We start from the raw sequence: 13,844 nt of genomic DNA on the forward strand, positions 1-13,844 counted from the left end.
CTTTTCAAAATATAAAAAGCAAAAAAATTCAGAAATAGTTGTGTTGTGTATAGCATAAAAATATATATTTCCAAGTGCTAAAATTGAGTAAAAAGTATAGCATGATTGTAAAGTATTTTCTATAAACCTGCTTCTGTTGTAGAAGCTTCTTCAGTTGAGACACCTGAAAACACCCATATTTGTGACTTTTAGACTTCGAAGTACAAAGTGGCAAAGTGCAAGAGAGATTAATCTAATGCACAAAATAATATGAGTATAGTTACCTGATCAATATAATTTTTTTATGAATAATATACATATAAGGACTTACAAAATGAATGGATCAATTCATCAGAGTGAGACTAGTGTGAGCTTCATTGGCTCAACCGATCTATCTAATCCGCATTTGTGAGCTGGAGCTCTTTTGTTAAAATGTGAAGAAAATTTAATGGTGGTGTTTGGGAAGTAAGTTCCCAAATTTTTTTCTCATTTTTTCTACTAAAAGACAAAAGTTTTGCAAAACCAAAAAAAACACATCCAAACAAAATATCACATCCAACCCCATAATCATTTCACTTTTTCTCTCACAAACATCACATCCAACCACATAAAAACCCAAATATCTTTCCAAACACTAAAAATTTTTTATCTCATAAAAACCTACATCTACTAAAATCTACATAAAAACTCACTTCCCAAACACCATCAATATTACAGTGAGTGCTCCATTGGTTTGCTTCCATATCTTATTTACAAGTTTTGATTCAGTATTCTTCAATTATCTTCTCAATAGACTAATGTAGTGTTTTTTAATCAATAAAAACACTAACAATGAAATGAGTGGAGCCGACGTGAATTATCTTGGCAAATTGGATGAGAGACAAGATCGGACTTATTCATCTTTTTTTATGTGACGTCATTGGTTAGTAAATCACGTGCACATGTCACAATGATATTTCAAGAATATTGAATAATTTTTACTTATTTTATACAACCAAATGAATCGATTATAAAAAAAAGAGAGACTTCAATTAAAAATATCATACAAGATTTGATGAGCCGCTTTAGGTAACTTTTGCTTCCATTTTCAAATGCTGAGGGATTGCATGCTAGAAGTTGAAGAGCTGTCAACCCATCTCCATCTCTTGCACTCACTAAACATTCATGCTCTTTGGCAATATAAAGGGCCAAGTCTGCTTGATATTCATATTAAAATCAAAGAAAAACAATAATCATCAAAGAGAAAATTAAGCAAAATTGATACAATTAGAATTATAAGAACCAAATTGACACGAGGCAGATTACAGGGATCATGAGCATAATTTGCCCAATAAAAAATTGATATGCCACAAAAATATATAATAAAAAAATGCACTGTGTGATTGAGATTTTTGTATATAAAAGGAAAAATGTTTGAAACACCTAATTTATCACCTCTAAAAATCACCTCCAATGATGTTTTTGACAAGTGTCAATTTTTTTTTTTTTTAATCGGCAAAACGAAAAACTTTATTGATGAAAACCAAACAAAGTAAGGAGGATACATCGATAAAGAGGAGCTTGGAGCTAAGCGAAGCTCCAACCTCTTAGTTGGTGAGAAACCAACAGATAAAGAAAAAAAAAACAGAACAAATCAAGCAAAACAGAACAAAAACCAGAAAATCAGTGCAGTCCAAGAGAAACTCAGCAGATCAGCAACCCCAACAGTGTTTTGGTCAACAGACTGAAGGTCAGCAGCTGAGAAACTCAGCATATCAACAAAACCCAGAAAATTAAACTCATTATCATCAGCAAAACCCCATTAACAGTATCCCAGTGGAAAGCTCCAACAGTGTGAGAGACTCCAACCCTCAAACCAACAGCATAACAGATCAACTACCAATGCAAAGCACACCGACCCAAAATAACAGCCCACTGCTAGGCCTAGTAACAACATAGATACAGGGATCCTTCTGAGTGTTTATATTGTAGCATACACCATTTTGGAGGATTGCACCACAGTCATATTCAATCCAGCTTAACAAACACAAACAGACCTCCATTAAGCTCCTGGCTCAAAACCAGAACAAACCTTGCTATTGACCTTGGTAAAGTAATCAGACAATAGCAACCAAACAGACCTTCACTGCAGCCAAATAAACAGACATTCCCAGCATCAACCTATGCATAGCAACCACATAGCAGACCCAGCACCAACAGACCTTCACTGCAGCAACACAGCAAAATGGACCAAGAACTAAACCAAGAAGGGCTCCTGGGCTGCAAAACCCACAGAACAACCCACCCCCAGCCCATCAACAGATCAAATCAGAATTGCAGAACTACACCCAGCAAATCAACACAAACCAGCAGCCCTGCATCCACATAATCAGACTTTGATCCTATCGAGATTATATACAATGTCCTCCACAGAATACTGCAAACCTCCATAGCTATGCTTACACTACAGAGCTATCCTCACCTTCACCAACTCAGCCAAATCAAACCCATCAACACTCTTTTGATGAAAAAGGCATTCATTCCTAGCTTTCCAAATTGACCACAAAACAGCTACGGGAACAACTTTCCACAATGGTTGGATCTCCTTTTTGAATTTATAACCAGCCCACCAATGCAGCAGTGCCTCAATTGAACCTGGAACCACCCAAACCAGATCCCACCATTTCACCATGTCTGACCATAATTTCCATACCACAGGACACGACAAAAGGAAATGATTCATTGACTCCTCCTCTGTTTTACACAGCAAGCACACTGTGTTAGCTTCCGAATTCAACACACCAATCCTTTTCAAAAACACAGAAGTTTTAAGTCTTCTTTTCCAAGCTAACCAGCTGCAGAATTTCACCTTGAGTGGGGCAGAGTTCTTCCACAACATATCAACAGCACTTACGACTGGATCTTTTGACAGCATCCACCACTTCCATGACACACCCATAGAGTAAGAACCTGAAGGGTTTGCCATCCAAAAACAAGAATCCTCTACTTGGTTTGTAAGAACATGTGTGCCCCTTAGTACCCCTTACAACCTAACAACCTCCTTCTCCTCCGAGGCTAACAGAGATCTTCTAAACAGAAATTTCCAATCATGTGCTGACCCTCTTCTATGATTCATTTGCATAATTGTACAACCCTTCTCCTCAGACAGCCTGTACAGTCTAGGAAATTCCACCTTCAAACACAGATTATTTAACAACTTATCCTCCCAAAAAAGAAGTCTTTGCCCATTTCCTACAAGAAGCTTGAAATTAGATAAATAGTACTCAATCAACTCTGGATTAGATGCACCAAGATGGACAACATCTGACCAAATTCTTGACACTAAACAAGATTCTGGAATGGAAGGTACCCAGCCACCAGCACCGAGACCATATTTGCACTTCAACATTTGTTTCCATATAGCTCTGTCCTCCACTCCAAACCTCCATCACCATTTTATCAAAAGGCAAGCATTGATTTCTCTCAGATTTCTAAGCCTCAGACCCCCTTGTGACTTGTCCGCTGTTAAATCCGCCCATTTCACCAAGTGGACTTTCTTCTTAATTTCAGATTTGCCCCATTAAAATGCTGCCTGAATCTTCTCAATCTGTTTAGCTACTCCCACAGGGATTTTGAAGATTGATAGAAAATAGATGGGCAAACAAGAGAGGATTGACCTAATCAAAGTTAAATGGCCAGCGTAAGACAAGACTTTCCTCTTCCATGCAGCTAACTTCTTTTTGATTTGTCAAGCATTCCATCTTCTGGAGTTTAACCTCAATGTCACATCATTAGGGGTGTTTTAGCGGTGATAAATTAGACGGATGTAGCATTCTTGATATAAAAAATGCTCATACAATTTTTGGAGTAGAGTAAAATATAAAAATCTCAGTCACACACTTACAGGCGTGCAATCGTATTGATAAGTGGACTGTGTTCATACAACTATATTTTTAAAGTATTCATACTCATAGCATATATGGATTCTGCGTGCACTAAATGTTTTACAAAATAATTACTAAAAACACGAGCCTAAATGTCATTAAATGTCTATGTATCACTTTTTTTTTTTTTTTTTTTTTTTAATAATCACTCATATTTCGCGTTTGTAGTGTTACTAAATTTTTTAGTTGAAGTGTTGTGTCTATAGAATTGAAATGCATATTAGGGAACAATTACTGAGACCACTACGGGAAAAAAGGGTTTAGGCGGCGTTTTTTTAACGACGCATTTTAAAACGTCATTTTTTTAATATTTAACGACGTTTATAAAACGTCACCTATTTATTTAACAAAACGACGCCGTTTTATAATATGAAAAACGCCTTCAAATGTGTTGTGCCTCACGCGCTTGGTGTCCCCCTCTTTTCAAACCCTAATTTTGAATCTAAGACTCAGCTAAGACCCAAATCTGGAGCGCTCTCTCTCTCTCTAATAAATCTCAGAGCGATTTCGAAGCTCCACCGCTTGTTCATTCTTAGAGCGAGGTAGCGAGAACCAACGAAGGTGAGCTCCACTGTCTCTCTTTCTCTCTCAGCGCTCTCTAAACCCTTATCAGAGCGATTCAGAGATTCATCTCAATGATTTCATCACAGAGATTCAGAGCGATTTCATCTCAGTGATTTCATCGCAGAGATTCAGATCGGTCTCCACCATCTGCACCATCGTCTACTAAGGTGAGCTCCACTGTCTCTCTCTCTCTCTGAAGCTCCTCCTTCCCGTCTCTCTCTCTCTCTCTCTCTCTCTCAGTGATTGATGAGTTGTATGTGCTCTGTTTCAGTAATTGTTTTTCACCAATGAGTTGTATATGATCTGTTTCATTGCCTTATCTTTGTTTGGTTGCTGAGAAAACTGGGAAAAAAATATTAAAGAATATAAATCTGGATTGTTTTCTTTTTTCATGCCCTTGATTTTGCTGTTATTTCAGTTCTAGCATTCATTCATTTGAGATTCAAGTTATTCTGAAATCACATAATTACTGTCCGGTCTTTTAACATTTGATAGAAGGAACCTAGGAGATCTTACGCGCTATTGATCATGTTAGTACTTGCAACTATTCTGAAAAAGAAATTGATAAATGTGATATTTTAGAGTTATCATCCATTCAATTTGGTTAGTATATGACACATTTTCTTGGCCAAAACTAGTGGTCTTTATTACATGTATAATATGCCGATCCACTTGAAAGGGCTTTCCTTGATTAACATTTTTAGTAGAGTTTTGATTATTATTATTCCATTTTCTTTATAGTTGCCATTGAAAAAATTAGCAGAAACATCATTGAAATGAAAATAAGAATATTACAAAATTGGAATGTGAAACAGAAGGAAATATTTCAAAAAATAGAACATTATTTGAGAGAACCAAAACTTCTTGTGTGTCTTATGCGGGTTATATATTGTTAATTGATTTAGAAAATGCTTAATGATCTCATACTTCAACAAAAGTGTACTAAAGAAGCCTAACGACATGTAAAAAGGAGAAAAATAGTGAATTGATAGCTCCAGTTGGTCATTTATCTTTTTCTGCTGCCCGTATAAGGGGAAAGATGAAGGATACAGCTTTTTCTTCCTGCATTTCATCATAATACAATAAATTGATTCTTTATGCGTCATATGCTCACTTTTGGAGACTTGATCAACACCATTCAAAATTTTATTTCATCATGTAAACTTGTTAGTAACTCATACGAGGCTGTTATTGGTGGTTTGAATGTCATGTGCATTTGAAGTCTTATCTCTTTGTATGGAAATCTATGTGGGACATCATTATAATCTTCGTCATGTAGGTTATTAAGCAATTGATGTTTTGTATCAAGAATCTTAGTCTGTAATGATTCAATGAATGCCTATTTTTTTCTTCTTGCATCCAGAATGCTTGGTTATGAGGGGATGGAAGTAATTAATCCTGAGGGAGGCAAAGATGATGCTGAAGAGGAAGCTCAGAGAGGAAGATGGAAGCAGGAGGTGAGTTGTGTGTTATTCTCTTTCTCTCAAGATGTGAAGCTTTTTTACTGAAAGTATTTTTACATTATCAAAATTTTAGAAAGAACGTTATATATATATATAAAAAGCCTTGTGAAGATTAAATATTGGCCCGCAAGTAAGCTGGTTTGTATATTTGTCTTAAATGTAGAATTGCTTGTTGCTTTATAACATCACCACAGCATGAGTTTACAGTCCTGACAAACAAGTCTTGTTCTGGAAAAATTACTTCAACCTATATCAACTATAATAGCATATATATAATCCTCTGTATCTGGGATCGCAGGTATCCTAGTTTGGTAATTTACTGTACTGTTTTGTCAGTGTGTAGTGGAATAATTGCAAGTTCAATTTTTTTGTCAGTATGAGGATTTGCCTTGTTAGATATCTAGTCTCATATTTGCAATTAGAGAGGAGGCAATGGTCTCCATAAGAACTTTCTCTTTCTTTTGATTGCTTGTGTATATCTTAGGTTGCCATGCTATTGAAAGTCACCTACATTGAAATTTCTTTATTTTATGCATGCTGAAATCATTATTTTCTCGAAGGAAAAGGATAGTTATTGGAAGATGATGCACAAGTATATAGGGTCGAATGTGGCATCGATGGTGACACTTCCAGTCCTTATATTTGAGCCAATGACAATGATACAAATTTATTAAAATATGATGTTAGGTTTCTCACGATTTTGGCTCCCAAATAGCCAAGAATCTAGCAGCCAACAAGTTTTGGCTGATTTGAAATTATTTTATTATTATTTTTTAAATCATGGAGTTTTTTTGCTTGTTGAAACAAAAAGAACATGAATTGTAGGAGTTAAGAGTTAAAATTTAATTTACTATTTTCCTAGGAATTTCCAGTAATCGCATGGAGGATCAGGTTTTGAGAGTTTAAGTTTGTCAGATTAGTTAGTAAGGGGTGGAACATGCAGTATGATTTTTTCTATGCTTGCTCATTATTGGGCTGCTTTACACTGCTTTAATCACAGTTGCAACAGGTACTCAAATTGTAGAAAAGGAGGAGTTGTAGAAGATCGCCAATCCCACTTCCTTTAGGCACTCTTGGATGGCCTTTTCTCGGCGAAACCATCTCCTTCATCTCCTGTGCTTACTCAGACCACCCTGTGACCTTCATGGACCGACGTCGTCACATGTATGTCTATGTTTGATAGAGTTTATCTGAGTTCTTTATTTTTTATTTTAAGAATCTATTTTAGATTGTTTAGACTTTTACTAATAGTCAAGAGTATAGATGAGGCTGCTACCATATTGTTGCCGCAGACCCCTGACAAGATGAGGGAGTTAGTCGAGCTCACGTTTTGCATGCCGCCCAAGATCCTGCCTTCATGCGTCCTCACCGATTTCATTCGAGTAAGGTCTTCAAAACTTTATGCTCCTCATACGCAGACTCATACTGCCTAATTCACTGGTTGGAAACTAGGATTGTATGATTTTGTTGCCTTGTCGAGTCTATAATTAGTGTTAGGTGGGGTCATATATCTTAAGTTGGAAAATGCTGCAATCATTTGCTGCTCTTTTTACAGAGCCTGACATGGAAATTTGTGGATGACAAGAATTGTAAGTTCGTAATGTACGTCTGATTATGCCATCATCTATTGAATGTAAAAGTTCATTGTCCAACATTAAGAAAAAGAACTTTTAAGCTATCTGAGTTATGCTGCTGATTTTGAATCAATTTCTGTTTGTGTATAAGATATTGTAGAATTCTTGCGTGTACACCACTTAGCTGCTTTCTACCTGTGAGCATGCTTTACTTTTGACATTATTCTACAAAATACGTAATTTGGAAACCTTTTGAAGCTGGTTTTTTCAATTCTATTTCACCAATTTATATTTATTTGCTTTTGTTTTAGTGGGCTTGAAACTTAGTTTGCTAGTTTTTTCTTTTGTTCATGCGATGACAGATGGCTTGTTAAGCTTTTTGTAGCAAGTGGGACATCTTGGTACCCAGCATATTTGGAGACTTTTCGTATGATGTTTCAGAATTATAGTTCAGCCTGTCACTCTACTCAGTTTCATGCTGGTGCATACCATACTTTTTTTTTTTTAACTTGAAGCATTTTATATTTTTCAGGTAAAAAAACGCTACTTCCATACTCATGATTTGGGCCAGAAAACTGGTTTGCTAAACCTTTCCATTAAAAGGATCTGGAAGATCATTTATACTTATTGAGGATTCATCCGCTCCGATTTTGTTTCCTTCTTCACCAGTGCAACATGAGTGCATACCTCAAGCTATTTTAGGAATGGATGTCATCTGTCAAGCAAAGTCAGGGATGGGGAAAACTGCTGTGTTTGTTCTTTCTACTCTGCAGCAGATTGAACCTGTTGCAGGACAAGTTGCTGCTCTTGTCATGTGTCATACGAGAGAATTTGCTTACCAGGTATGCTGGGAGACCTGGAAGTTAGTATTTAGGCGTATTTGTTTGAGTTCTTGGACATTGTATTTCCAATAATGTGATTTTGTTTCTTAACTAACCATTACTTTTTATTATTTACAGATCTGTCATGAATTTGAGAGGTTCAGTACCTATTTGCCTGACATTAAGGTTGCTGTCTTCTACGGTGGTGTCAATATCAAGGTTCACAAGGATTTACTGAAGAATGAATGTCCTCATATTGTTGTTGGTACTCCTGGGAGAATATTGGCTCTTGCAAGAGATAAGGAACTCGGCTTAAAGAATGTGAGGCATTTTATCCTTGATACTACTTCCTTTGCAATCATTTAATGTAGAGGTTTTGATGATGAAATGAGAGCAGTGGTTGCAAGAAATCTGGAAGGCAGGCAAATTAATTTGCATCCCAGGACAAATCTGACAGAGGTTTCATGAGAAACAGGCACATTAAGTCAACACATTTACTTTGATCTGTGAAGTAACTTGACAATTATCGTTGTGTTAAATGTTTGATTTTTGGTAGTTCTACCAAGATTTGGAAAATTCAGAGAAGGCTCTTGAATGCCTCCAACGGGTCCTGCAAATTGATGGAAGGTATTATGTTGTGGATACATTGTTTTCTTTATCTTTTGGTTTACGAAGATTTTGTGGTGCTTGATTCCCGATGTGATGTCCATTCTCTTCACTTACGTTGGAGATACTTGAGAGTCTTTCTTCTTTAATAGGTTCACCAAAGCAAATTACCTACTTCTCCATGGGATGGGAGAGCACAGGTAACCTGTCCATCAACTTAGTTTTTCTTTTTTTCATCCTTTTCTTTAAGAGTATGTCCAAATCACTAATTTAATGCAACCACCAATGAGTTAACTGAATATTCTTTATGATGTTATTGACCATCCATATAAACAGCATTGTTTGGTGCTTTTTGCCTCTTATGTGCTATACAAATTCTTATACCAGTTTCACATTTTACCCTATGCACAAGTCTCCCTTGTGTCTTTATCTCGTTTTTTCATTCATTCCATTCCTATCCCTCATTATTGGGTGTTAGGAGGGGTAGATTGGGTCTGAACTTAAATTTACATGTAACATTACAACCTATTGCTTTTATTGTTGCCCTTTGTAATAATCAATGAGAGCATTAATGCTATTGCTTAATATAGAAACATAAACTGCTTTCATTTAACTTTTCTACATTTTAGTTTCTACTTTCTAGTCTTCCCCGTCATATTAATGGTAATAAAGATAATCCAAATGCCTAATCATGTCCTTTTTCCTTCACCTCTTCTTTTTTCACTTCTCTGTGATTTTATGTTTTTTTTACACATTTATCTAAACTCTATACTAAACCATTGGAACAGCTTAGCTCAGCTAACTCTAATCCTTAAGGTTTGTTGATGTCTATTGTTTTTATGTTACTGTTTGGTCAGAGCATTTTCATGTGGAAACTCCCATCTTTTGCACAAATATATTGCACCTACATGGTCTTAGCTATGTTTCTAACCATCTTTTGCCTGGCCATACCGTAACTCTCACTCCTGCATTCTTATTCCTGATTGAAGGCAGTGCGACATGGTAGAGCTCTTGTGCGAGTATCATTCAACAGTAATCTGCAGAAGTCGGACTACATTATGGTAACGGCTGATCCTCTTCAAATCCTGGAAATATGTGCCTTTAAAAGCAGATATTCCTTTCTTTCATAGGATATTAGAGTGTTGAAATTGTACAAGAAAACTGCAGAAAAATGTTTACTTTTGCATGATTATGTCCTGAAAATAGCTTGCCTCTATAAACTGCAGTAATTCTAGAAATTATTCAAAACACTAGTCCAGTCATTTTTGCTTAAAAACCCTATTCTCTTTGTAGCATTTTTCTTCGCTCACCATACACATGTGCACACATGTATGCACCCATACATGCGTTTGACTTTTTTGATTGTTTGCAGACACCTGCATAGTGGTGCAAGATTAGCACCAAACACTAGATGTCTAGAACTAGGATATTGTTGACGACAACACAGTTGAATGTGTAAGGAGAGGCTTTTGTTTGTGCTAGATGACACAAGCAGCAAACGATAGACGTTTGGAATTCTTTAAGTGAATGCTGAAGCCAGATCTAATGGCTGATAGTTATTTGTTGCAATTATAAATTAAAACCTTATAAGAAATTTATTTTTGAATCACTCAGTTCTCTGTGTCTGAGATTGTTTTACTTTTACATGGATAATTTTAGTTTGGGCTGCATGTGAGCTTATTTATGATTTTCTCTCTGTTCCAATGAGTTCATAATAATTCTAGATTATGTTTAAATAAGTCCTCAATTTATTATTTTTTTTATTCTGCTTTCAGTGCAAGCCTTTTCTGGTATTTTTTATGTAGTCCTCTTTGCAATTTAAAATCACTGTTAAATTGTGAATTTCTTCAGAATGCAGTTGGTTCTCATTTATACCCTCAGAATCCTGTCCTCCGCCTTGGAAGTCAGCTCAACTTCAGTGTAGAAGGTTGGTGTATGATAAAATTTTACATTAATTTTTAGTTGGTCACAACTAAAACTCACAAATCCATTTCGGAAATCTAGATCTAAAAGACAACATTGAATTAATGTTTAAAAAGCCATACTAATTGTATATGTCAGGTAGAAATCTTAGTCTGAAATTGATGAATAATTCAAATGCTATTTTTTTTTGTCTGAAATCTATACTAAACCATTGGAACAGCTTAGCTCAGCTAACTCTAATCCTTAAGTTGGATATGCCCAGTAGTTGCAGGAATGCCATCAAGGATTTATCCGTTGGGTTAAGCTTGAAAGCTCAAACATTGAGTGTTTATATTTAAGAGCTTCTTCCTTCCATGCTATTGGAGCATATAGAGAAGCGGTATTAGGGATTCTTTTTCTTGATTTTCCCATTTAAACTACTGGGCATCATGCTCAATTCTTCTTTGCTTTGGTTTACTAAATTTCATTTTATGATGAAGGTGAAGGATTATGATGCAGAAAATTACAAATTATATGAAGAAGTTGGAGAAGGTGTCAGCGCCACTGTTCACCGGGCTCTCTGCATTCCTTTGTGTTGACTAGGATTTGGGAATGTATCCTGCTCAAAATTGTCTTTGTTGTACATGAACCTATTATGATTAATTGAATACGAATCCCTATTCTGCAGTGTAATGATGTGTAATATGCTTGACTATTCCATTGCATCTGCATGTGCAAGCAAATGACTTAACCTATTTTTTCTTTTTATTTTTTGATTGTGTTTGTTGTTTGATTTTGGTTCAGACACAATCATGTAATGTTTATTTAGTCAATATATTGAAGTAGCTGTAAAATTTTATTCATATTATTGTTATTTTTCAGCTTTATTACAGGTATGTTTTTTAGTTAAATATAACAGATTCAGAACAATTTTTTTTTAAAAAAAAGAGCTATAACGGCGTTTTTTCAAAACGCCACTACAGTGCCAACGGACATTTTTTTAAAATAAAAAAATCTATCACGGCGTTTTAAAAACGTCGCTAAATATTGGATGACGTCATTTTATCATTATTTATCGCATTTAGCGGCGTTTTTACTAATTTTACGACGTTTTTAAAGCGTCATAAACTTATAGCGACGACCACGTCCTCGACGTTTGGTGATAAGCGTCACTAAAGGAATTAGCGGCGTTTTTCATACATATAGCGGCGTTTTTAAAACGCCGCTAAAAGTCATTTTTCCAGCAGTGGACCTATCTTTAATTTTAGGGCAAATAGCATGGACTTTCACGAAGGCCTCATTTGGGGACTAAATATTTTAATTAAAAAGTTAAAAAGTTACTATAAATTGTTATATCACTCTCTCTACTTTTTAACATATTTTTTTTTTTATAAAAAATCAAAAAATTATTAAAATAATCTGTTCTCAAACGAGGCCTAAGTTTGGAGAAAATATAATATATCTCCCAAGTTTAGCACAATTACAATAAGCTCTCTATGATTTTAATTTATATAATTACACATAATTTTATTTTTAGTAATTCGTTAGTCATACGAATAGAAAAATGATATGTAAAACTTGTAATATTTTCCCCAAACCCTTGAAGAAGTGTAATATACTCTTAATTTTACGAGTAGTAACTAACCAAAATGCTCGGAATAGACCGCGCCATGAAGTATGGTGCTTTTATCATCCCGTCGATAAAAGCCTATATGCCCTTCCTCTCCATCTTCTTCTTTTCCATCACTTGTAAAAGTTCTTTTGACTTCACCGTCAAGAAACTTGAACATTTCCATCTTTCCATACCTCGCTGCACGGGCCAAGGCAGTCTCCCCGCTTCTATTGCGCTCATGCAACAGAGCGGGGACTTTGCGCAGCATTTCCCGAGCAGTGGGGATTAGTTTATTGGAGGTAGCCACATCGTGGAGGATGGTGTTTCCAACATCGTTCTTTGCCGCCAACATGTGGTTTTCAGTTTCTGGCACCTCCCAGAGTAAACTCAACACCAACTTTTCTTGTTTGCCATATGTAGCCATGTGTAGGACTGTTTCATGGTGTATGGTTAGTTCATGTAATGGCCCTTTTTGGACCTGTTTGCAGAGTTCAATTACTCTGTTCTCATTTCCACTCAACAAAGCTCTGTATAACTCTCTGTTTTTTATGTGCCTTTCATTTTTTGTGGGGTGAGCCATGAATGAGAGGAGGCTTGAAGAGAGAGTTTATAAGTTGGTATATATAGATGTTGTTTTATAAGAGCAATAGTACATGTAGCAGTGGTCCAAGATTTTTAGAATCCTCAAACTATTAACTTAAAATTTTGGAGTCCTCGACAATAAGAGTATTTTGATATTTTTTAGATGGGTATTAGGCGATAGACTAAGTGAATTAATGGTTGAGTCACTTCTAAATTTATGTTCTATAATTCTTATTATAACACATTTGTCCAACCATCATTGAATGTCTATGTATTATTATTTTTTTGATTTGGATTATTTACTCCAAAACCCGTTAAACTATTAACAAATATCACTTTATCTTTCTCATGTATGAATCCATACATTTTGACTCCCTTAACTATAAAAATATATCACTTTCACTTCCCACAAACCCCTTTCAGGCCATCTCTAAAAGGGGTGCATTTGATTTTCATAGTTGAGGTTCATGAATGAGAGGAGTAAAGTTAAGGGATCTTAGTGTAATTAATCCTTATATATATATTTTTTTTGTAAGAATGTTAATATCTATACAATTATTCGTGTATTATCACAACCTACATTGTATTGTGCATAATTAAATGTTCTAATTAGGAGATGGCATCAGTCATGTGAAATTGAAGAGTACGCTTGGTTTGGATGTTCTCATCTTATAACAAGGTACTAGTTCTTTGTTCTTTACTCTGTACGTGCACTAATAATACTCGCCATTGGTTGTGCATTTCTCATCTTATGAAGCTCTCTACTTATGTTCTGTCACACGAAATAAAGTGGGCATTATGCTTTGCTTAATAGAATA

General features: G+C 35.5%; 1 protein-coding gene and 2 long non-coding RNA genes across 5 annotated transcripts; 2 read left to right on the top strand and 1 right to left on the bottom strand.

The window, feature by feature from the left end:
• Positions 1-42: 42 nt before the first annotated feature.
• LOC114271039 (uncharacterized) lies at positions 43-13,050 on the bottom strand. The gene is made up of 3 exons (XM_082889733.1): positions 12,478-13,050; positions 1,026-1,172; positions 43-163 (listed from the first exon to the last, which is right to left on the bottom strand). The coding sequence occupies exons 1-3, from the start codon at positions 13,022-13,024 to the stop codon at positions 120-122; spliced, it is 738 nt and encodes a 245-aa protein (XP_082745859.1). The 5' UTR covers positions 13,025-13,050; the 3' UTR covers positions 43-119.
• On the top strand, positions 4,168-8,345 carry LOC114271026 (uncharacterized). Of its 3 annotated transcripts, none has more exons than XR_014340822.1 (7): positions 4,168-4,463; positions 4,553-4,633; positions 5,830-5,923; positions 6,939-7,093; positions 7,193-7,311; positions 7,866-7,951; positions 8,036-8,339. It is a non-coding gene; the product is annotated as an uncharacterized LOC114271026 (long non-coding RNA). The 3 variants fall into 3 exon arrangements; XR_014340821.1 differs by having other exon boundaries at positions 4,169-4,463; positions 7,222-7,311; positions 7,866-7,930; XR_014340820.1 differs by having other exon boundaries at positions 4,172-4,463; positions 7,866-7,930; positions 8,036-8,345.
• LOC145798926 (uncharacterized) lies at positions 8,672-11,695 on the top strand. The gene is made up of 3 exons (XR_014340823.1): positions 8,672-8,799; positions 9,920-9,991; positions 10,782-11,695. It is a non-coding gene; the product is annotated as an uncharacterized LOC145798926 (long non-coding RNA).
• Positions 13,051-13,844: the final 794 nt, after the last annotated feature.

This window comes from Camellia sinensis, chromosome 9 (assembly GCF_055761805.1).
Source record: "Camellia sinensis isolate YWXY chromosome 9, ASM5576180v1, whole genome shotgun sequence".
NCBI classification, from domain to species: domain Eukaryota; kingdom Viridiplantae; phylum Streptophyta; class Magnoliopsida; order Ericales; family Theaceae; genus Camellia; species Camellia sinensis.

What these genes read in the sequence shown, in the direction of transcription:
- LOC114271039 (XM_082889733.1), bottom strand. Translation starts at nt 13,024, where the DNA reads ATGGCTCACCCCACAAAAAATGAAAGGCACATAAAAAACAGAGAGTTA. An exon ending in GGTCTATTCCGAGCATTTTG is followed by an intron (nt 1,173 to 12,477) that starts GTTAGTTACTAC and finishes AATATCAAGCAG; the next exon opens with ACTTGGCCCTTTATATTGCC. An exon ending in AAAGCGGCTCATCAAATCTT is followed by an intron (nt 164 to 1,025) that starts GTATGATATTTT and finishes GGGTGTTTTCAG; the next exon opens with GTGTCTCAACTGAAGAAGCT.